The sequence below is a fragment of the Gymnodraco acuticeps genome, unplaced genomic scaffold (genome assembly GCF_902827175.1).
Source record: "Gymnodraco acuticeps unplaced genomic scaffold, fGymAcu1.1, whole genome shotgun sequence".
NCBI lineage: Eukaryota > Metazoa > Chordata > Actinopteri > Perciformes > Bathydraconidae > Gymnodraco > Gymnodraco acuticeps.
Window position 1 is genome coordinate 3,900,400 of NW_022991154.1, and position 24,291 is coordinate 3,924,690.

Consider the following 24,291-nt stretch of genomic DNA (forward strand, 5'->3'; position numbering starts at 1 on the left):
ATTCCAGTTTTGGATAGTCTGCCGTGGTTTCGTTCCATTTCACACAGCTATTTGACGCTCTGCATAACCTTACGGGGACTGTAGTCCTAAACGATAGCTGGGGATTATGGGTAGTGTAGTGTCTTCGGCCATCCTAAACTCAGAAATGTTGACAATCGCAATGATGCTCGAAATGTCCCTTATAGGCCTACGTCTGTTTCCGGTTATTTTTATTTTGAAGTTCAGTTCCTGACGGACGTCAAAAAAGCCCGAGATTATGGAATTAAACCAATAAATAAAAGCAAGGATAATTGTGTGTTATTGGTGAGTAAATAACAGTGTGTTATTTTGAAAAGAATATCGAATTAGAAGGAAAAACATATTTTAAAAATACAGATTTCAGTATCCTGAGGCTCTGAGCCCCATTTATTTTCCTCACAGACGGCAACAAAAGTCAGAAATTATACGATTTCAAATAAAAGCAATAACTGTGGCTTGATATTGAGTAAGAACATGTTTTTATGAACCACACAGCTTCCGGTCTTCCTCGACCCGACCGGAGAAAAATACATGCTGCAGGCAGTAGAAATACATTGCTTTTAAAATCGTGCTGTGCAACACGAAAAAAGGGGCAAATCGTGTTGGTGAACACGAATCAATAGATTAAAAATCGTGTTGGTGAACACGAAATGCCGTGAGACTGGGTTGTGCAGAGGTGAACACAGAACACACATGCAGAGGTGAACACAGAACACACATGCAGAGTTGAACACAAGACAACATTAGCACGACCAGTTATCCTACAAACTGTCATCACTACCCTCCTGACTGTTCTCCTCACTGTCTTGCTCTCTGTCAGACATGGTAGCTGATAATGTAGGCCTACTTCTTTCTCTCTGGTTGAGTCTGTGATTAGCTGCTGGCATCCACAAGTCAACAGCTGGTTTTGGGTCGAAAGTCTCTGTTGTCATCTTATCAAGTGGATGTAATCAAATAAGTATGTGAACATAACCAATAACCTATAGCCAATAACAAATGAATGTAGGCTAACTTATTTTATTTGTGTTGTTCATTCATATCTTATTTTACCTTAACATTTATTTATGCATTTTTTTTTATCTCTCCAGTTTTAAAGGATATTTTTGGTTACTGTCTTATACATTGGAATGATTTAAAACCTGTTTATCCCAATAATTATAAAGGAGTACCTTGGAAATATGTGTTTACATAAATTGTGACCAAACCCATTGAACTTAGACTAAGAGTCCTTACCTCACTGAGCTGTAGTATCAGCCTCTCAGTCTGACTGGAGAGGACTCTCCCTCCACATTATTGAAGAAACATCTTCTTCTTATATCCGCTAGAGCAGCTAGCATGGCACCCCGATTCTAATAACAACAGCGCTGGTACCGGTGCACTCTCCCTCGCATTTTGGCTGTGAGCTGCGGGCACCAGATAAGCCAACATCCCCCATTTTCATCACTTACAGCGCCCATCGTACAGGGCAAATGAAACGTGTAACCGGGGTGAAAAGGGTGTTACATTTATTTAATTATGAATATTGTTACATCAAGGCCGAAAATTAGGATGAGCCCCAACGGTCAAAATGTTTTTTTCCCTCCCAGGTGCCAGCTCAGCACCTCCCCAGATCTGGCGCCCTAGGCGAACATCTAGCCAGTGCTACGGGCCGGCCCTGAGTTCATATCATGGTTCATATGCAACTCGCAAATATCTTTCTCTCTCTCTCTCTCTCTCTTCTCTCTCTCTCTCCTCTATTTTCTCTTCTCCCTTCCCTCTCTCCCTCTCTCCCTCTCTCCCTCTCTCCCTCTCTCAATGTTGGTACGCAAATGCGCTTTGTTTCAAATGACCCGGTGCTCTTTTTTTGGCGGAGGTGCGCATGCGCACCTGCGCACCAGTTATGTGCAGCCCTGCTTATGGAGCGGTAGACGTCTCCTCTCTCTGAGAGCGACGCACGTACCAGGAGTGATGAACCTCGGGGCGGATCTACTGTCCAGAGGTGCACCACTATATGCAGACTGGACTCTACATCCAAGGATTGTGAGTCAGCTGTGGGTGCGTTACGGCAGAGCCGCGGTAGATCTGTTCGCATCAAAAGAAAATGCTCAATGTCAGCTATTCTTTTCAATGCGCGATTTAAATGCACCGTTAGGCGTGGACTTGCTCGCACACGTTTGGCCTCCGGTCCTTCTGTACGCGTTCCCACCCCTGGCTCTGATACCCCCAACTCTGGCCAGAGTGAGGGAACAACGCCACACACTTATCCTGATAGCTCCGCACTGGCCCGCAATGTACTGGCTGGCGGAGATATCAGCTGCTGTGCGGGCAGCCATGGCAGCTCCCACTACGCAGGGACATACTGTCTCAGGCGGGGGGGGGGGGCGATCTTTCACCCACCCAGAGCGCTTGGCACTATGGGCCTGGCCTGTGAGTGGTACAATCTGAATACAGTGGGACTCCCTCAGAAGGTGATAAACACTATTCAGAGTGTGAGAGCTTCCTCCACCAGGTCTCTCTATGTAAGTGGAGGGTGTTTGAGGAGTGGTGCCTTCAAAAAGGACACATCTCTTTTCAATGTCCTGTCGGGGTGATTTTATCATTTCTACAGGACTTAATTGATAAACACAGAGCTTTCTCTATGATCAAAGTGTACCTGGCTGCTATTGCTGCATGCCATGTGGGCTTTGAGGGAAAGACGGCTAGCCAACATCCTTTGCTCTGCCGTTTTATGAAAGGGGCTCACAGGCTCCTCCCTGTTTCCAGGTCACTGGTGCCCTTATGGGACTTGGCAGTGGTTTTAGATGGGCTCACTCTAACCCCATTTGAACCCCTTGAAGAAGCTGACATGAAGCATCTGTCACTCAAGACAGTGCTGTTACTGGCCCTGGCATCTGCCAAGCGAGTCAGTGACATTCATGCGCTATCTGTACATCCTTCATGCACTCAGTTCGCCCCAGGGCAAACGAGAGTGTTGTTGAAGCCCAACCCTGCCTTTATACCTAAGGTGGTTGGTTCATGTACCCCAATTGACATTGAGGCATTTCCTCCGCCGCTGTGTTCCTCCGGGGAACAGCAGCCGGATTTGTTGTGTCCAGTCCGTGCTTTACGCACCTATATGGACAGATCAAAAGAGTTTCGTCATAATGACCAACTCTTTGTGTCCTGGGCTAACCCTCAGAAGGGCAAGCCCGTTACTAAGCAACGGCTCTCCCACTGGATTGTGGAGGTAATTGCTTTGGCCTATACGAGTCAGGGTTTGCAGGCACCTTCGGGTCTGCGTGCTCATTCGACTCGTGGTCTGGCTACATCCTGGGCTTTGTTCAAGGGTGTTTCCATCCAAGACATTTGTGCAGCAGCGAGCTGGTCCTCGCCGCTCACTTTTGTCCACTTTTACAGGCTAGACGTCTCTGCTCCTAGTGTGGCCCGAGCAGTGCTGGGCACCTTGTTGAGTCAGAGCTCTACCTGTTAAGTTCTGGTTGGTTTGGTGAATTTCGAGATAAGCTCGTCTGGCAATACGGGAGCTACAATTTCCCATAGTGAGACATCGAACGGAGTGTTATGAATGAGAACTATAGGTTACTTACGTAACCCCAGTTCTCAGAGTAACATGTAGTGAGATGTCTCACCAGACGGCTCTCCTTGCTATGGTGAAGCGAGAAGAGGTGCTTATTTTGAATGACGCATGCGACGTAGCGCAAGCTACTTATAGGGGGTGGATTCCCTGACGCTGACGTCAAGATCACCAGCCAATCAGGATTGGCGTAATGAGATTGATGCTTCTGTTTGCTCCGCGATGAGGCGCATCCCATAGTGAGACATCTCACTACATGTTACTCTGAGAACTGGGGTTACGTAAGTAACCTATAGTTTTCCCCACCCTCTGTAAAGCCTTACGATTAAGGGTGGTGCAGCTGCCGTACCAGGCCGTGATGCAGCCAGTCAGGATACTCTCTATGGTGCACCTGTAGAAGTTGCAGAGTATCCTAGAGTCCATGTTGAACCTCCTCAGCCTGCGGAGGAAGAAGAGCCGCTGTTAAGCTTTTTTGGTGATGGTGGTAGTGTGAAGAGTCCATGTCAGGTCCTCAGTGATGTGGACACAGAGAAACCTGAAGCTGCTGACTCTCTCCACCGTAGTCCCATTGATGGCGATGGGGGTGTGTCCCTCTCCCTGCTGCTTCCTGTAATCCACAATCAGCTCCTTTGTTTAGCTGACGTTGAGATGGAGGTTGTTATCTTGGCACCAAGATGTCAGGTTTTCGACCTCCTCTCTGTACGCCGTCTCGTCGGCCGTCTGTGATCTGGCCGATGACGGTCGTGTCATCAGCAAACTTCACAATGGTGTTGGAGCTGTGTGTGCCCACGCAGTCGTGAGTGAACAGGGAGTAGAGGATAGGGCTGAGCACGCAGCCTTGAGGGGCTCCGGTGTTGAGGATCAGGGTGGAGGATTTGATGTTTCCCACCCGCACTGCCTGGGGTCTGCCCGTCAGGAAGTTCAGCATCCAGTTACAGAGGGCGCTGTTGAGTCTGAGGTCTCTGAGCTTGATGACCAGCTTGGAGGGCACAATGGTGTTGAAGGCTGAACTGTAATCAATGAACAGCATTCTCACATATGTGTTCCTCTGGTCCAGGTGTGAGAGGGCAGTGTGGATGGTGAGGGCTGTGGCGTCGTCTGTGGACCTGTTTGCTCTTTAGGCAAACTGCAGGGGGTCCACAGAGTCAGGGAGGGAGGAGGGGATGAATTATTTGACTAACCGCTCAAAGCACTTCATTATGATGGAGGTGAGTGCTACTGTGCGGTAGTCATTGAGGCTGGTGATTTTTGTCTTTTTGGGGACAGGAACGATGGTGGAGTGTTTTAAAACATGTGGGGACAACAGACTGCAGCAGGGACCCGTTGAAGTATGGAGGACGGAACATGACTTAAGTATAAATAAATAAATGTATGAAGAAATACAGGAATAAATAAATAAATACGTAAATAAATAAATAAATACAGGAATAAATAAATACAGGAATAAATAAATGACGAAATAAATACAGAAATAAATAAATGTTGAAATGAATACACAAATAAATAAATAAAAGAATAAATGCATAAATAAATGCATAAATAAATATGGAAATAAATACATCAATGTATAAATAAATAAATAAAAGTCGAAAATAAAACAGAACACACGTTATTATATATCTTTCATTTATTTCTACATTTACGCAACATACATTTATTTATTTATGTATTTATGTGTCCGTATGCTAATGAGGTGGGCGGTCCTAACCTCAGTCTGAAGCAGGATTGGTTACAGGAGTGTGTGATCATTTCTGGCAGAGGGCTCTACTACTAACGCCTGGATAACCGCGCTGATTCGAATGCAGGAGCTTTACTGTTTAGCCCTTATCTTTATACATCCATGGTTTATCCACAGTTGTAAGGTTTATTTATGGATATTGATTTAAGAGCCATTGGAGATCATTTACGATCATTAGCGGACCATTTAGAGAACGGAGAACCAAAAGACTATGTCCAGTTTCGTGTGGAACGATGTATAGAGGACTTGGCTCAGCTCGACATGATGTGACTTGCCACAAATCTATTGCTTCTGCCTGGCTCCAACAATTGGCGAATCCTGCTTCAGACTGAGGTTAGGACCGCCCACCTCATTAGCATACGGACACATAAATACATAAATAAATAAATGTATGTCGCGTAAATGTAGAAATAAATGAAAGATATATAATAATAACGTGTGTTCTGTTTTATTTTCGACATTTATTTATTTATACATTGATGTATTTATTTCCATATTTATTTATGCATTTATTCTTTTATTTATTTATTTGTGTATTCATTTCAACATTTATTTATTTCTGTATTTATTTCGTCATTTATTTATTCCTGTATTTATTTATTTATTTACGTATTTATTTATTTATTCCTGTATTTATGTACGTAATTTATTTATTCCTGTATTTCTTCATACATTTATTTATTTATACTTAAGTCATGTTCCGTCCTCCATATTGAAGATGTCTGTGAACACCTCTGCCAACTGAACTGCACACACCCTGAGAACACGGCCAGGGATGCCATCAGGTCCAGGAGCCTTGTGTGGGTTAACCCTTTTAAAGGATTTACACACATCTGCCCTGTTTAAAACAAAAGGGCAGGGCTCCTGATCCTTCTGTGCCTCCACAGCCTGGCTGCTCTCTAAGCGAGGACAAAAACTGTTCAGCTCATCTGGGAGAGATGCGCACGCAGACAATCCCGCAGCACCCCCCGCTGCTCCTTTGTAGTCTGTCATTGTTCTTAGTCCCGCCCACATGTTCCGGGTGTTGAAGTCAGATTCCACCTTGTCTTTGTATTGTCTCTTTGCACTGCTGATAGCTCTCCGGAGTTCATACCTAGATGTCCTGAACTCCTACGAATCTCCAGCTCTGTGCGCGATAGTCCGCGCTTTCAGCTTGGTACGCACCTCGCTGTTTATCCAGGGCTTTTGATTTGGGAATGTTCGTACAGAAACCTTCTGTACCACGTCATTGATGCATTTCCCAATGTAGCAGATGCCGTGTGCGTGTGTGTGTGTTGATGTTGTTGTCCTCAAACACACTCCAATCCGTAGATGCAAAGCAATCCTGCAGTGCTGAATCACTCCATCGCTGTAGTGTCTTTGTTATCGGTCTGTCCCGTTTAAGTTTCTGCCTGTAAGCAGGCAGCAGCAGCAGTGAGATGTGGTCTGATTTGCCGAAGGGAGGGTGAGGGAGAGCCTTATATCCATGTTGAATAGGGGAATAAACAGGCGTCGGGCAGCTGATGTGTTGGTAGTACTTCGGCAGGACCTTCTTCATGTTAGCGGTGTTAAAATCCCTGGCCACAATGAACGCCGCCTATGGCGTGAAGTCTCGGTCTTGTCGATAATCCCAAACAGCTGATCGAGTGCCGTGTTGTTGTCGGCGAGCGGCGGAATATACACTGCTGTTATCACAACAGATGTGAATTCTCTCGGCAGGTGAAAAGCCCGGCATGTGATCATGAGCAGGGCCGCCTTAATGCACGAGCTGACCTGGGCTGAAGCCCAGGGGCCTACGGAGATCAGGGCGGTGCTCTAAATGAGCGGAACAGTCCGAAGAAATAATCCTCACATCTGTGCACCAGTTGTTATTAGTCATTACACATTATTATTAGTCACCGCCACCTTTACTTTTCCCCGAATTACCTGTCCTGTCCTGGCGAAAAATAGTGAATGCGTCCGGAACAATGGTGGAGTCCGGGATAGCTGCGTTGAGCCAAGTCTCAGTGAGAATTAACACGTTACAGTTCTTAATGTCCCGTTGAAAAGCAATCCGACTTCTGAGTTCATCTAGCTTTTGAACATTAGCCAGAAGAATACTCGGAAGAGGGGGTCGGTTTTTTAGTTTCCTCTGTCTTACCAGCAGCCCGGCACGGGACCCCCGCTTTGCGTTCCTCCTGCGTCTCTCAGGTAGGACGGCAGGAGACAGCCATGGCGAATCTTCATTGTCTGTCGGTGCAACAAAACAACTAAATCTAAGAAAAACAAAACCAGTACAGACTGGAGGACACGAGGTAAAATAGCCGGAACACAAGTAGGAAAATAGAGGACAATCCGACCAAAAACACTGGGGAAGACAGGCAAATATTTACAAGAGTAATCGAAAAGACAAGACACAGCGAGGTCAGGTGAAACACATTGGCTGCAGGTGAACACAATAATACAATCACACATTTCAAAATAAGACAGGAAACACTAAACACAAACGGCATACGACATATTTAACACTTCAATTAACTGGGAACTTTTTCAGTATTACACAATTTTTCAAATATTATCAGCTGATTAAATTGATTTTATCAGTGGTTATCGCTATACTATTCTAATGAATCAGAACAAGACTTTTCAGATTTCAAAACATACAGTCCACCTTTAAAGGTCAAAGACTAAAATACCATAAATATGAGCAAACAAAGGCAAATGGGAAAAAACCTTCATGTTAGCCTTCTAGTATTAATCATACTGTACAATCGTATGATGGTTCAGATAGCTCAAATGAACAAACTAAAACTTTTGTCTAAATGCCAGATTCATGCCGTTTCATGTAAATAAAATCCACTATTTACTCAAAAGGAATCAATAGGATCTTGCCTGGAAGGTCTCTTAATATATTTTTGATTGGATAACTCTCCTCTCCATGCAATCCATACGAATAACAAACTTAGCCTACATTTCCATTCATATGGTATTACTACAAGGTGATCAAATTGATCAGTGGTAATCTTCTTGGAATGATTTCAGAACAACGGGACGCTTTCCTGTTATTCCCATTCTGCCAAAAATGCTGTGAATATAGCATTGCACTGCAGCGAGATCACAATGTGTCTCTTACTGCATACATTGTGACACATAATCAACCAAGGACCGACAAGATAGTAATGTATTTATTGTTGTTTGAGGGGTACGTTCTATCCAGTGGCGGCGGGTCATTAGGGGCAGGTGGGGCACAGCCCCACCTAGTGTCAGAAGAAAGTATTACAAATAATGATTACAAAAAAATACTAAAAAATAAATAAAAAAACATATAAAATATATTTTAAGGTCATGTTTAATAATCTGATTCGTCTGTACATTTCTGTTTTAGTCTGTGTTCTTCTAATTAGTGTCTAGAGTGCCGTTTTGAGCTGTTTAGAGCCATGTGGGACAAAACCCGATCCTGCCCTTCCCTCTCACAGTCTAAGTGAACGGTGATTGTAAAAACTACACTGCGCATGCTCAGAGTATTTTTCTATTGAATGTGTGTGGCAAAAAAATAATGACCGTAGGGGCAGAGTGCTCCCATCCCCACCATACGTCATCTCACATAATTCAGAATTGATTGGCTGTAAGTACTCACGTGTGCAGTGCTGCGAAACGTCACGTGTAGTTTGAAGAGGAGACGAGAGAGCAGCATATAGCTAACATCACCAGCGATTAAAAGAAGTAAAAAACTGAAAGAAAATGAATGAAGTTGACCATTTACTGGAGCACACATTTGAGACACTTAGCCCACCATCCACCGGATTTCCAAATGGTCCAGACTGCGGGCAAAGTTAAACGTGGGTTTAACGCTGAGTGGTTTGCTAAAAAGAAATGGCTAACGGCGAGCATCCAGAAGAATTCCCTCTTTTGCTTTCCTTGCCTGCTTTTTGGTGAAGATCAAGGTACTTGGTCGAGGACAGGTTACAAGGACTTAAAGCATCTTTCGGAGAGGACAATGAAGCATGAGAGCAGCAACAGTCATTTGGAAAATGCCGTAAAATTGGGATTACTTGGAAGGGTGAATGTTGCAGCTCAGATTGACAGCGCCTACAGACGCGGCATTGATTCTCATAATAGGAAGGTGGAAGAAAACAGGTACGTGCTTGGTCGGATCATCACCTGTATTAAACTGTGTGGGAAATGTGAGACAGCACTGCGGGGCCACAACGAGTCGGCGGACTCTCTGAATCCAGGGATATTCAGGTCAATTTTCGAGACAATGTGTGAGGGCGATTCCAGGCTTCAACGGCACTACGAAGCTCAGCTTGTTTTCAAAGGGACATCAAGCACCATACAGAATGAACTCTTGGACTGCATGTATGATGTGTACAGGGAGGAAATAGCCAAGCAAGTGGACAACACATCATTTGTTGCCGTTCAGGCCGACGAGACAACCGATGTCTCCTGTAAATCGCAAATGGTGATTGTGCTGCGATACATTATGCCTGACCTCACAGTTACAGAGCGTTTTTTGGAGTTTGTGGAAGTAAAGGACAAAACTGGTGTAGGTCTCTCTAACAGCATCAAGGCTGTTCTGGAACCCCTGAAGCTGAAAGAAAAGCTAATCGCTCAGACCTATGACGGGGCGGCCGTCATGAGCGGTAACGTGCGCGGGGTACAGACGGTGATGAAGGAGACGTACCCAAACGCTCAGTTTGTTCACTGCTACGCCCACCAACTGAACCTGACCCTGCAGCAACTGTGTTCAGCAAGGATGAGCATCCTGAAGGGGTTTTTTGCAGATCTAACTGCTTTTTCCACTTTTTTCTCCGGTGCTCCAAAACGTGTTGCAGCTCTTGCAGAGGCAACACAGAGACGCATCCCACGGCCACCGGCTGTGAGATGGAACTTTAAAAGCAGAACTGTGAACGCGGTTTGGGAGACCCGAGATGCACTACTTCAGTGTATGAAGCATATACGCGCACAACCAGGATGGGATGCGGTCACCATAAGTGAGGCATACGGCCTGTCAAAGAAACTGCGGGACCGAGCATTTATGCAGCTCCTGGAGTTTTTTTCGTTGCTTATGCCAGAAGTGGATGTTCTATAAAACACTCTGCAAAAACGAAGCATCGATGCACCTGGGATCAACAGCGCGCTCTGCCGTTTCAAGGAAAATGTTCAGAAAATGAGGCAGAAAACTGATGCATTGGCCGCCACTGCTCATGATGGAACAGACGAGCCAGGCCGACGAGTCAGTAGCACAGCGCCGGTGATGAAGGAGGCTTGTGACACAGTCATCTCACAGGTGGAACAGAGGTTCTCACAGAGTGACCATTTGATCGCTGCAAAGCTTGTTGACAGCTCATTCTTCCCACAGCATGTCCTGTCATTTCCTACACCTGAGCTTGACTGCGCCGTGAAACTGTGGCCTGCGTTGGGAAACAAGGAGAAGTTGAAGTCTGAGCTGACCACGCTCTACCGCCACAGTGAGCTTCACACTGGAAACACTGCCCTGTCTCTGTTGAAATCCATTCACGAGAACAACTTGGAGGAAACGTTTGCTGAGACTGTTATTTTGGTCAAAATAATAGTGACAACTCCGATGACGACATCCGAGTCAGAGAGGAACTTTTCCACCCTCAAAAGGATAAAGACTTTCACTCGAAACACCATGGGACAGCCGCGACTTAACGCATTGGCCATGCTTTCAATTGAAAGCCAGTTGATCCAGCAACTACAGGACTTCATCCCCAAAGTGATAGACACATTCTGTCAGAGGAAGGACCGCCGTGCCGCTTTTCTTTTCAAGTGAGCCTTCAGCTTTGGTAAGTTCATTTATGTCATATATTTTGTTGATCTTCTGTGTTTTGCCTCTGCTGGATCGATTGATATTGTGACCTCGATGATGAGTGTCTGTGTTTTCCTTATATTTACAGTCTATGGTGTTTTAATGCTAAAGCATTACGGTTGTTGTTATTGTTAAGAATTACTTTTGTAATGGTGACCTTTACTCCATGTATGAAGGTGCATTACTATGACATCCCCACGCTGTGTACGTAAATGTATGCGCTCACAGTGTTGCTCCTGTGGTCTTCAGTATGTCATTTGACACTCCCCCTCTCTCTCTCCTCCCCCCCTCTCTCTCCTCCCTCTCTCTGTCCCCCCCCTCTCTCTCTCTCTCTCCCCCCTCTCTCTCTCTCTCTCTCTCTCCCCCGACCTCTTTCTGCCCCCCCAGTTTTGTACACCTAGAAACGCCACTGGTTCTATCTACTTGGGCCAGCTCTGTTTTAACTTGCGGTGAGATTCTCATGCATGTGTTAGCATAATGAAGCTGTTTGAGAACAAAACACCACCGTCTGTCACATGGATCACTGATCCTAACAGGATAACTGAGACCCTGGAGAGGAGATTTATTCAAAAATATAAGAAAAAGGCTTTTAAGAGGACAAAAGGATCGAACCATTAATACTTGATGAAAAGCATCAGTCCATTCTTCCTCTGTATCACCCTGTCAGAGCCTCGGCAACCTAATGAAGGACATTACCGCCACCACCTGCAGAGATGCCGTCGCACCCTGGGATTCAAACAAGCTCACAGCATCCTTTTGTATTACGCTCTGTATATCCTTTGATGGAAGAGCCATTAGTGGTACCCAATAATAGCCTAATACTGTGCCATTTTCAATCAATGCAGCAAAAAAAAGTAAAACAGCCCAATGTTCCTGTAGCAATAACCAAGATAATTTCAAAAAATGATGGTTCAAAGTCACATTTATCCAGTGACATGTTTGCCTCATCACAGCTTTGGCAGGAGAACCTCCAGCAGGAGCCAAAAGCTGTGTTTTATTATGAATGAGTGGCGGTGTGTCCCCGCACGCCGCTGTTTTAATTGACACAGCAAAGCAGCTTTGATGTGTGAGGCGTTGTGGTGGCAGAGAGAGACGGGCGCCTCATTACGGCTCCCTTTCCCCCCCACCCTCCCTCGTTCGAAATGGCTCATCTGCCATGTGTGGGGGACAGCGGGGGCAAAGCGCGGGCAGAGGAGGGCTGAGGATGTCAACAAATCAAACGCCCCCTTCATTTTTTCAGACAGGGGGAAACCCCTAGAAAACATTCCATCAGACAACAGCTTCCATACAGATTACATTACATGTAATTTGTTGGACCATTTTATCCAAAGCGACTTACATACATTCACTACTGTGGACAATCCCCAAAGGAGCAATCTGGGGTGAAGCGTCTTGCCCAGGGACACAATGACATGCTGACTGCAGTGGGACTCAAACTTGCAAACCCCCTGATTCCAAGTCCAGCACACTATCCACTGAGCCACAGCCTCCATCAAACGATTTTTAGTTGGGTGTCTGAATCAGTTGCAAGTGCTGTAGCATTAAGAGGTATTCAAGGTCGGACAGGTCACACACTAACCACATTTTAAGTGGGATGCATGAAGAAAGAGGAAAATAAACGTCTACCTCACATCTACAGTCAGGATTAAATGGGAAGTGATTGTTTAATTAAAAGAGTTTGGCCAGGGCAGGACGATCCTTTGTGCCCAATCGGCGATGCAAAGCCACAGATTTAAAGAGTTTTTCTGGAAATTAGTACAACCCCCTGACATGTTATTTATGGTTTGAAAGTGCTGACAATTGAAAGTTTGCAAAAGCCGGTTTCTTTTCAACTAATAGAAAACTGCCTTACCACAATTGAAAAATCCTGCCAACATGCTGCATTCAAACACTTTCGCACAAATCCGGGACTAATCAATATTTTCCTACTTTCCTTATTAGTTTTTATTGCGAACTAATTGCAAATTATGTCAACATATCATCACTTTCTATCTACCATTTAATAGGAGTGAGTCTCTCATTTTGGTCTCAACCCTTGTCTTTTTTACGAGCGAACATATCTCAGGCACTATTTTATGGTCATCTGGCATCCAGAATTTCATGTAATGATGTAACTTCTGCTAACACCTGGGACTAGATGATACGATATTAAATACAGTATATTTTCTGTTAGCCCAACAGCTGAAGTGATAAATGTGTGATGAATGTTGTCTGTCGCAGGTTGTCCGACAACATGGGATGATATCCGTTGCTGGAATCATGCTGAGGTGGGACAGGTGGTCAGCGTCTCATGCGCCAATGTCTCCCAGCTGTTTGCTAATAACCAAGGTAAATACAAAAAAATCAAATGTAGGATGTTATTATTGTACTTTATGTATGTTGTGTACTTTTTTAGGGGATCTTTGTTATATTATCTTATATTATTTTATGCATATGCCTCCTAACTGTTTTCTGTTAGTTTGATGCTTTTGAGGAATTCTAATTGTCATACATTGAAATTATGTTTTGTTTTTCAGAATTATTTTTATTATCCTAATATAATACTAATTAGCTAAACCTGCCAACAGCCAAGCTGAAGATATTATTTTCCCTTGTACAAGTGCATCAGCTCTGTTTTTCAACAATATTATCTGTTTTAAGGCCGTGTTGAATTTTGGGTTTGTCAAACTGGAGAAAAGAGTGGGATTTAGCTTTTTTAGGATAATGAACTTGTGCTCAGTTAATCAATTTTTCACTTACAGATCAGTAGGGTATATTTATATATCACTTGGGGCCGATGTTATGCTTTCACTGAGTTGTTTATGTAGACTGGATCTTTTTTTTCTGGACTTGGCTGCAGACAGCGCTGCTCTCCCCACTGTTTTCACGACCCCCACCCTTTTCAGACCACAGTCTCATCCAGCTGGCTGGACTAAAGACAACAAAAACATATTTTCTCATGTATCATCACATGGCCGACAGAGAGAAATAGATATAAAAAAACATGTTTCTGGACTATTGGGAGACAAATTAGGGCAGAAAAGTCTGTGAATTGTCGCAAACAGACCCTGTGGAAATGCAGAGGAGTGGAATAAGAGCCAGTAAAAAAGTATTCATTCATCTACTCAAGCATAAAATAAAAAATAGTGTGACTACCTAACTTAAGACTAGTAAGTTGTTTTTAAGTTATCTTAAAACTTAACTTAAAAACTAATTAAAAACTGATTTGAATCCAATTATAGTACACTATACACAACCCAATTTACCATTTCACTATGGTGCAACAACCAATATTAGGAATATTAAGAATAGGAGGAAATGTAAGGTTGAACGGAATAAGTTTTCTATCAACAAAATTAGATAATGTTGCTCAATCACAGAAATGTTGATAGTGAATGTATAAGTATAACTTGTTCTCTAAAAAACCTATTTAATTCGTTTTACATCAAGATGTGCATTCATGTGATCTTCAGGCAACAGGACACGATTTTATGTTAGAAGCAGTTTTCATTTTCAATCCAATCAGTATTGACCAATCACGTTTGAGTGGGCTTTAGCTGAATGCAGGTAAACCAAAAGGGAACTTTCGAGTTCAAATGAAATCAATGGAACCATCAGCTATCAACAATTGAGCTTCAATTAGCTAGACATTAGCTTGTAAACCAGCTATCTAATCGCCTTTCAAATCCAGCTCCAGTCTTAAATGTCAGGTTTCTAATCGGACATAAAAACCTATTGCCTGATACATGGAAAAGTATATCTGCGGGTTACACCCCATAAACACAGCCCATTGCCCCCCGTGTTTTATGTTCTTCAAACCAATAGCCCATGAGTTGTAAGATGGAAAGATCATGATCTGGTTCATTAACTAACGTATTTTTGTTGCCTAAACCCGGAAATTAGGATGTGAGTCATGGTCTCCATCTTAAATTGTGTACTATCTATTGCAGAAGCGATAGTCAAAATAATGTTATGGGGTATATGATTTAATACAATGAAAAATGTCTTAATTGTATTTATATACATACATAATTGTCTTTATTCCAGTCCTACCAGTAGTTCCAAATCAGTGTTGGTGAAAAAAAGTTCACAGAATAGTCAGTAGTAGGCACAGAGCATGTGCAGTATGTGGGATGATGGATGAAGAAATTATGCTGATTCCAACAGCAGTGAGAGTAAAATACACACACAGCAGTGAAAGTTAGACGTATACTCAACTTGGTTCAGAACACTTAAGGAGGCAGGGGTTGCCGTTGACGACCTCATAACTCAATGCTAGTGGGTTCTTGGACCCCACTGGATTCCCGCCTCCACAGACACCCTGATAAGTTAAATCACTGTAGCGGTGGAGTTCGATCCAGTCCATCCAACAGGAGGCTGCATGCAGAGAAAAAACTGAATTGGAAAATCAAAGAGTTCACTGTAAGAGCCAAGAGCATGAGGAAGGAATTGGCGCTGCTTGTTAAGCATGGCGGTCGGAACACTAGCGCCCTCCCGGGAGCCCCAGCCTTTAACCTCCATTCACATCCAGCGTTGGCTGCGGGCTCTACACGCTACGTTATACTGAGGCTAATGCAGCTGGATATCTGTAAACCCACCCACGACTCAAACCCCCACACTCTGCTCGCTCTGTGAGTGCTAAAGGAGCCGGACAGGCATTTTCTCAGCAAGAAACAAAAATCTGTAATTTCACTGAAAACTTTTCATCCTCTGTCTTGTAAACATGGATTCACAAAGAAAACTGGATGACCTTACGTGCGTCATGAATGCCGTGGAGCTCGGTGAGATGAGTGAGCACGTCATGCTAACTGCAGGCCATGGTGGGAGAACATGGCTGCAAATATGCCTCATTTAAATGTATCATTTACCGCCTTCACCTGATTAGACTACTTTCAGTGTTACCTAGAGTCCTTAGGAAAGTTAACAATACACTTTTGGTTTAATTATGTTAGAAGGCTAATCACAGAAAACATGTAGGCTACTGATATATTTTCAACTTAGCATGCTACAAGTTTACCACTGCCGTTAGCATACTAGCTTTCCAAGTTCACCAGCACAGTTTAGCATGTTTAAATCTTTCTGAATCCAATTGATACACTTGTAATGTTGCTATTTACTGTGGCTGTACAATCTTACAATCTGGGTTCAAATGAAGATAGGTTGTTTATTGTCACTGCATATTTTTGTATTACTTTAAAGGACTCACACACAAACATGCTAACCCCACACATCAGCAGCTTATTTTCTTTTTCAAATACAGTAACTTTGTGTCACGTGAAGCTTTGATCAATCAAGAAATCATAGAAATACAATTTTTGGGGGACTTAAATCAGGATCACATTTGCCTTCTTCTCATTTATTCCCCTTTTTTGGTTGTGTAACAGAAGCTGTATTTGACTTACAGTAGGATTATATTAATAGTTTTCACAAATGCAATAATTAAGAAGAGCTTCATTTGACCAAGAAGATTGTGAAAGTAATTGACCTTTTTTTAAATTGTCGAACCACATTTTTAACAATAAAAAGAGAGGAAAAAACATAAAAGTAATGGTCATAGAACTTTTAACACACTAACGCTTAATTTGTATTCCCTCCCAAGACCCACCCAGTGTCAGAAGGATGTTTAGTACTGTATGTATGTGAGAGTCAAAGTGATGACATGTGTTTGTCATCTGTCCTCCCCAAAGGAGGTGTGTGTCCAACCGCTCACATCATTAACAGGCAGATGGGGTTAACCCTAACCCTAACCCTCATTGTGCAGCCCGATGAATCCTAATGAATAGCAGTAGCGTTATTTCACGTCTGAGAAACTACTCTCGTGTTGTGATTGTAGTTCACCTGTAAAGGGAAAACAGGAGAATCTATAAGGGTGAATAGAGAGATTTCTATTATTATAGTCATCCCTGTGTCAGTAAATCTAAAAGGCTTCATCAGGAAAGCTCCATATTAATTAATCTAAATGGCAACAAATGGAAAACAAATCAGCCATCCTACTTTATTTGCATGTTAAATGTGATGCTATTAAACAAACATTGTGTTTGTGCTGTCTCTTGTTGATTGAACATTTAAGGAATACTAAACCCCTAAATGACCATTTGTTTATCAATGACTAAAACCTCTGTTATCTTGAATTTGAGTCGAACAATCAGATTTCTCTGGTCAAATGCTTACCCAACACAGGCATTTTTGCTTAAAACTTACTATTTAACGGTTAACATATCGGATGTTTTTGAGATTGTGTGCTTATCAGTGCTGGAATTGGGCCGGTCTCAGTACCGCTGGCGGTACTCCGGTACTCATGCACCGTGCCAGTACTCAACACTCTCCCGCCGTTCTTATTATACATCCATATATATATATATACAGCCGCCCGGTACTCAGTAGATGCGTCATGAGGTGCCGAACGGACATTCTCATCGCTCTAACCGCTGGAGTTTCACAGCGGCTGTCAGCTGTTTACTCCTGTCATTCAAACAGAACGTGCTGGAGAGGGGGCGGGGCTTATCTTCTCCATGTAAATACTGTGGTGGAAACGACTATGTCAAAATTAACCTATTTGACCGTGATTTAATAGTAATACACGTTTCAAAATAATAATAATAATAATGCCGAAGTAACAACATACTGAAAACTGTTAGTAAAACCATGTTTTAATGCTTTACAATTTACATACCTAGATGCACGTGTGTTGTGTTTATGCAGTGCAACTCCCACCCAGTGGGTGGCTATGTAGAGTGATAGAACAGAGCAGGCACGCCCCCGAGAGAAGGAAAGCAAGTCACGTCACAAATTAGCATTTCTAAAATGTTAGCGTGGATTAATAAAAGTGCAAAAAGACAGCGGTTGTCGCCGGAAGAAACTTCAAATACAGAGAATGCTGTGCCTGTGTTGGAAATTGTGTCTGATGGGGAGCTTTCTTTGGTTGATCCTCCTGCTCCAAGTTCTAGTGCATTAGCATTAGCACTAGCTCCGCCGCCTCCTCCAGAGCCTCTAACGGCCCGTCCACACAGCGGCGTGCGTTGAAGCTTCCAACGCTTCTGCCCATTCACTTTGAATGGGGTGACGTCACTTTTAGCCGAAATGCATTTTGGGAAGCGACGTGGAGCGTTGCTGGCGTAGCTGGCGTCAAAAGTTGAGCAATGTTCAACTTTTGACGCCTCGACGGAGGCGTCAGCCAATGAAATCCCGTTTATTCAAATCTGCCAGTACAATCGCATAGCCAATCAAACCGCGTGTATGCTGGGAGAGACTACGCAGGTCATTTCCTCATATTCAAAAAAATTGAGGGGAAATTCATTCTAGCGGTAGTGAATCACCCGGTGCTGTATGATCAGTCTCTGTTCATCTACCGGGATACAAACCGGAGGAGCGAGGCATGGAGGGAGGAGGCAGAGACAGTGGGTGAAACTGGTAGGTTTTCGCCTGTTTGGGGATTTTATATCCAGTTTACTTCGTTTTAACATTGCTATTGCTTTGTATGTCGGGGGCGGGAGATTCATGTGATTGGTTGTTGGTCGTGTTGCTCGCAAAAAATCCCCAAGCTTCAGATACGCCCACCTCCAAGCGTCAACGCACGCTGTTGTGTGGACGCTCCGTAACGGAGCCTACACACGGCAGCGTGCGTTGCCGCTTCAACGCTTCTGCCCATTCACTTTGAATGGGGTGACGTCACGATTCGCCGAACTGCATTGTGGGAGCAAAGCGTAGCTTCTCTCGCGGTGCTCGCTGCAAAAGTAGAGCAATGTTCTACTTTTGCCGTCTCGACGGAGGCGTCAGCCAATCAAATCCTGCGTATGCAAATCTGACATTACAAGCGCTAGCCAATCAAACCGCGTCTATGTTGGGAGAGCTAGACCGCAGTTATTTCCCATATGTCAAAAAATGGAGGAGAAAATGATCATGGCGGTACTATATGACCAGTCCCTCTTTACATACAGGGATACAAACCGGAGGAGCCAGGCATGGGGGGAGGTGGCAGAGACAGTGGGTGAAACTGGTAGGTGTTTGCCTGTTTGGGGAGTTTATATCCAGTGTACTTCGTTTGAATGGACAGCTAGCAAGCATAGACAGTATATTTAGCCAGCATGGATGTAGCATGAATGCTTCGCTTTGTGTGTCCGGGGCGGGACATTCATGTGATTGGTTGTTGGTCGCGTTGTTCGTAAAAAATCCCCAAGCTTCAGACACGCCCACCGCCAAGCAGTAACGCACGCCGCCGTGTGTAGGGGCCGTTACGTTAGCTGCTGCTGGCGCAACTGCCACCACCAACACCGGGCAAAGCAATGCACCTGACTGCTGGACAACGGACCAGGTGCAATATTTTTGCAAGACCAATGCATGGCTCCTTCTTAAAGATAAGAAGCTAGGATGTCGGAAATGCAGAGATGTCAAATCTTTGGGAATACACACTGGACAAGGACTGAAACTGTCAACTGAATGGGGTGAGTGTGCAGTGTCTCATTTTGGTGTTGACAAGGGCAAACAACAAGCTAGCCTGAGAAAAAAAATCAAAGAACATAAAGAATCACAAGCCCATGTAAAAGCTGCTGACATCCTTACATCTGCTTCACGTGAAACTATTCAACATCAAGTGCAGTCTATGCATAAATCTGAATTAGACACCACTATCAGAGTTTTTCGAACGGCATATAAAATTGGCAAACATAGCCGGCCATTCACAGACATGCCAATTGATTTGAATGTACAGAAACTGAATGGGCTGAACGTGGGCAGGGTTTTGCACTCCAATAAAACCTGTGGCGAAATCATCTACCACATAGCTCATGAGCTGAAGAAAAAAATGGCAAAAGACATTACAGAAAACCAAAGAAAACTCTGTGTTTTGGTCGATGAATCTACCACTATTAGTGGTAAAATGGTGCTTGTTGTGTGTCTACGCTCAGCATTAGCTGATGCTGAGCCCGAAACGTTTTTTTTGGGAGCTGATCGAGTTGGATGGAACAACGGCTGATGACATCACAAAGGCGTTAATGGAGTGTCTTGGAAGAGATTTTAACGAGGACTTTTTAGGTCAGTGTTTCGTTTCTTTTGCATGTGATGGGGCTTCAGTCATGCTAGGGAAGAGAACAGGCGTTGCTACCCAGTTGTGTAGTAAATTCCCAAGCCTGTTTGTGTGGCACTGCTCCAATCATCGTCTAGAGCTGGCAGTTGGGGATGTGGTCAAGGAGGTCTCAGGGCTCAATCATTTCCAGATCTTTTTTGACAAACTCTATTCCTTGTTCCATGCCTCCCCCAAAAATCAGAGGCAGTTAGCGCAGTGTGCGCAAGCAGTCGGACAGCGTCTCCTGGTGATAGGGCGTGTTTTGTTCATCCGCTGGGTGGCTTCAAGTGAAAGGAGCGTCAGAGCAGTCTGGGAAAACTACCGAGTGCTTCATGATCACTTCACAAATGCTGCAAACGACACGAGCAGGGATTCCAGAGACAGAGCAAAGTACAAGGGCCTGGATGATGTGCTCACATCTGCAACGTTTGTCAGCAATCTGGGACTGATGTACGATGCGCTCACAGAGCTCAGCGACCTCTCTCGGCAACTCCAAAAAAGAGAGATGACACTGCCTACAGCAGATAGGCTCTTAACTCGAGAAATACGAGTTTTTGAATCCATGGTCACCATGCCTGGCCCACACATGACTACAGTTCATACAGCTCTAGCTGAGAAGTCCTTCAAGGGTGTTGCCCTGCGTGAGAATGGCAGGCTTGTACAGATTCATGCAGGTCAGTTTTTCCGCAGTATGGTAGAGAATCTGAGACACAGAATGACTTCCACAACCTCCTCTCATGTCAGCACAAGAGAAATCCCATTACATGGCCGGGAGGCCCGGGACAATCAGCTAATCCAGGACATGAAAGTTATCCATCCTGGAAGTTGGCCTGAAGAGGAGTTAGACGTACAGTATGGGGACGTAGAGGTGCTACATTTGTGCGAAGTGCTGAAAGTGGACAGAAGAGAGACTGTTCAGGGCTTTCGCGAATACAAGGAAACCAGGGCATCCCGTACACCTGCTGCCATGGAGCCTCTACTGAAAGCAGTCCGAACCATCGCTGTCTCCACTAGTGAGTGTGAGCGGGCATTCAGCTGCATGAACGATATCCTTACTGCAAAAAGGAATGCTCTCTCTGTCAGCCGACTGTCCAGCCTGGTTTTCATTAAATGTAATGGACCATCACAGTTCAATCCGGAACAGTATGTGAGGTCCTGGCTGGCAAAGGGAAGGAGAAGTGCTGATGAAAGAGCCTGTCCAGCTCCAGCCCCTGATACTGATGTCCCCAAGGCCTTCTGGAGCCTTTTCTAACAATGTGAAGTATATTGCAAAGCAGCTCACCCAGTGAGAAGACTTTTGGCATAATGTGCCGATTTGTACAGATCCTGGAGATAGAAGGACTTCAGACCAACCAGGGAGTTATCTGATCAGCTTGGTGTTCAATGTAACTCTTTACCATGGCTCAGACTTTGTTACTTGCAGTTACAGTTTCTCATTTTAGATTGTGCAAATTTTGCATTTGTTTTTACATGTTCTTTGTTCATGCTCTTTATCATTTTTCTGAGTTGGAAAGTTAGATTGCATCATAGTTTACTTTATACATATTTGTATTCTTCAGTGGTGAAGTATATTGCAAAGCAGCTCAGCCATGTGAGAAGACTTTTGGCACTTTTTCGTTTTTCGTTTTCTGAGTTGGAAAGTTAGATTGCATTCAAAATGTACAGAAATACTTAATTTTGTTAAAGCTTTTTATAAAAAATGCTTCTGACCAGAGCTTTGTTTCCTTGTCATTAATGTTGAACACCACCAGAGGGGCTCTCACCTGAAAGGTCTCTGCTTCATGTGTCTTCAGCAGAAGATCTAGACTTTGATTGCTATATTTTCAGTTAATATTGACCTTACTGAGCTTTAGCCATATCCGCTGCCTATCATAAAAAATGTTAAGTACAGTGAACCTTTCTAAAATATACAGTAGTAAAGAGACAAACCCACCAGCATTATAGTAGCCAAATTCTTGTTTGTGGGCTGTATATATAAAATTGACTTGAAAAAGTTGCTGATTTTAGAGTACTGGCACCTTTTTCATTCCAATTCAAGCACTGGTGCTTATACTGTAGTCTTAGCCTGCTCTAACCTGGCTCAGAAATATTAACGAAAGTCTGCAATCCCCGGGTCTAGACTTTCTAATGAAGGAAATGCCTAAGTGGTTTTCTGTGCCCTGTCACATTTCAGTTCTTCATTGTTTTGTCCCAATCATTTTGATTTGATTTGAAGGAAAGAGCCTTCAGATGTTGGCACGGACAGGATTGTCCACATACTTGAGGTGACTATAATTCAGATAGTGGCTCTCAGCAACATAAATGTTCCACAACAGATCCAGAAACGATGTTCAGTTTTCAGAACAATCCATGGATTCCGAAGTGGACAGTTTTTGGGATAATTTCTTTAAAGGCCCTGTCACACTGTCCCGAAATTGACACCCGATGGACACACGATAAAGGAAATGTTCAAATTCGGCTGTGATCGTAGCAACATCGGGCCATTCGTGAGGGCATCTAAGCCATCGTATGACCGCCGCAACTTTGTGAGCGGCAACTTCGTAAGGCACTCGTGAGGGCATCTTGTCAAATCGTGTCATCTTCGTGTTATCATCGGTGCATTCACCCTCACTCTGATCGGGGCGAATGCCCGATGGCACCGATGATAACAAGATGCCCTCACGATGGCCTTACGAAGGGCACAATTGACACACGAATTCAAAACGAAAATTAACCTTCGCAAGGTCCTTCGGCAATTTTTTGGCATGCCAAAGATTTTGCCACCGCTCACGAAGTTGCTGCCGGAGCCTGAGAAACTTCACCAGTTTCCCCCTACACTACTTTTTGGGTAACTGATTAGTGCCACTTCTCTCCCTTTTTACTGTTTTGGGTAATCCTCCTAGTTGTGTTTTTGTGTCGACATCCTAGGTGCCTCTGCCTCCCCTGGAGTGTTTTTGTTGGCAGATACCCTTCTGTCCTTGCCACTGAGAAGTGTATGTGTATTTTTAGGTTACATCTACAGGAACTGCACCGAGGATGGCTGGTCTGATCTCTACCCCTCCTATGAGGACGCCTGCGAGTTCACAGAGTACGAAGAGACAGAACCAGAGGTAGCTATTTGAATTGATTACTACAGTGAAATATTCTACAGGGAAATAAACGGCACCATCTGTCAGTCCATTATCATCAGGTTTTTTGTCTGGTTGGCATCGTGTGAATATGTTAATGATACCAAAACATATTGATATACTTTACAGCATCACTACTGGCGGATATTTGAGGACTAATCTTGTTTTTTCATACAAATATTAATATTTTAAACAAGGAATTTTGATTACTAGCCTTCCAACACTCAGCCAATGATTTTGCTTTTAATGGTTAAGTAGTAAGGCCAAATATGTACTCACGATACAGATATTATTTGAGGCAGTGATAAAAAGATTATTTTTCTGAGGCATCAACAGGAACCTTCCTAAACTGTCAAAGCTGGAATAAGGTCAACAAAATGTCCTATTTTTAACATGAAAAACGGTCTCTTGCTGTTGAGGAAATGTTGACTTTCTATGTGAAGCAAAAGATTAAGAAAGCGATGTTGTACAAACTGTCTGGGAAGAGGTCAGGATGAATAATTAGAGCGCCTGTTCTCACTGCTTTTCCTAAGAAGAATGTTGTAAAATCAATCTATCTTATTACAAGTGCAAATCCTCTGTCAAAGGTGAACAAAAATAGACTCGAAAATGTAATAACTTGTGGTGCAGTTTCTTAAAGTGAACAATCGAGCAACACACTATGAGTGTGGACGGCATATTTAAAATGAATTCATAATTGATGCTCATGACAACATTTCACCTAGGGCCAGGGACAGCACTGTACCTCACTGTATAACCCACCGCCAGACAGAATGACTACCCTTACAAATCTTTTGTTTTGCATCCCATTGGCAATGAATGTGGCTGTGGCAGATTTACAAGGGCTACAAAGGACTTTACAGGAAGTTAGTAATCTTCGCATTCGAGAAATGTATTGAAGGTCCACTAATACTAGTTACAAAGCCAGATGTGTAAGCCTGCAATTCTGGCTTTTCCTGCCCTAAACCCTAGCCCTAACCAATTTCATACAAGTGTAAGCTACATTTCACTTACTGTAGATCGCACTGTTCAACTTAGTTTTCTCAT

The 24,291-nt window shown here is 43.7% G+C and overlaps 1 protein-coding gene across 1 annotated transcript in view; it reads left to right on the plus strand.

The window, feature by feature from the left end:
• The window catches only part of ghrhrb (growth hormone releasing hormone receptor b), a 54,058-nt gene that overhangs the window by 19,082 nt on the left and 10,685 nt on the right, over nucleotides 1–24,291 (plus strand). Inside the window, exons 3-4 of the mRNA XM_034237461.1 lie at nucleotides 13,318–13,425; nucleotides 23,126–23,226. Coding sequence (XP_034093352.1) covers nucleotides 13,318–13,425; nucleotides 23,126–23,226 — 209 coding nt within the window. The remainder of the gene's footprint in view (nucleotides 1–13,317; nucleotides 13,426–23,125; nucleotides 23,227–24,291) is intronic.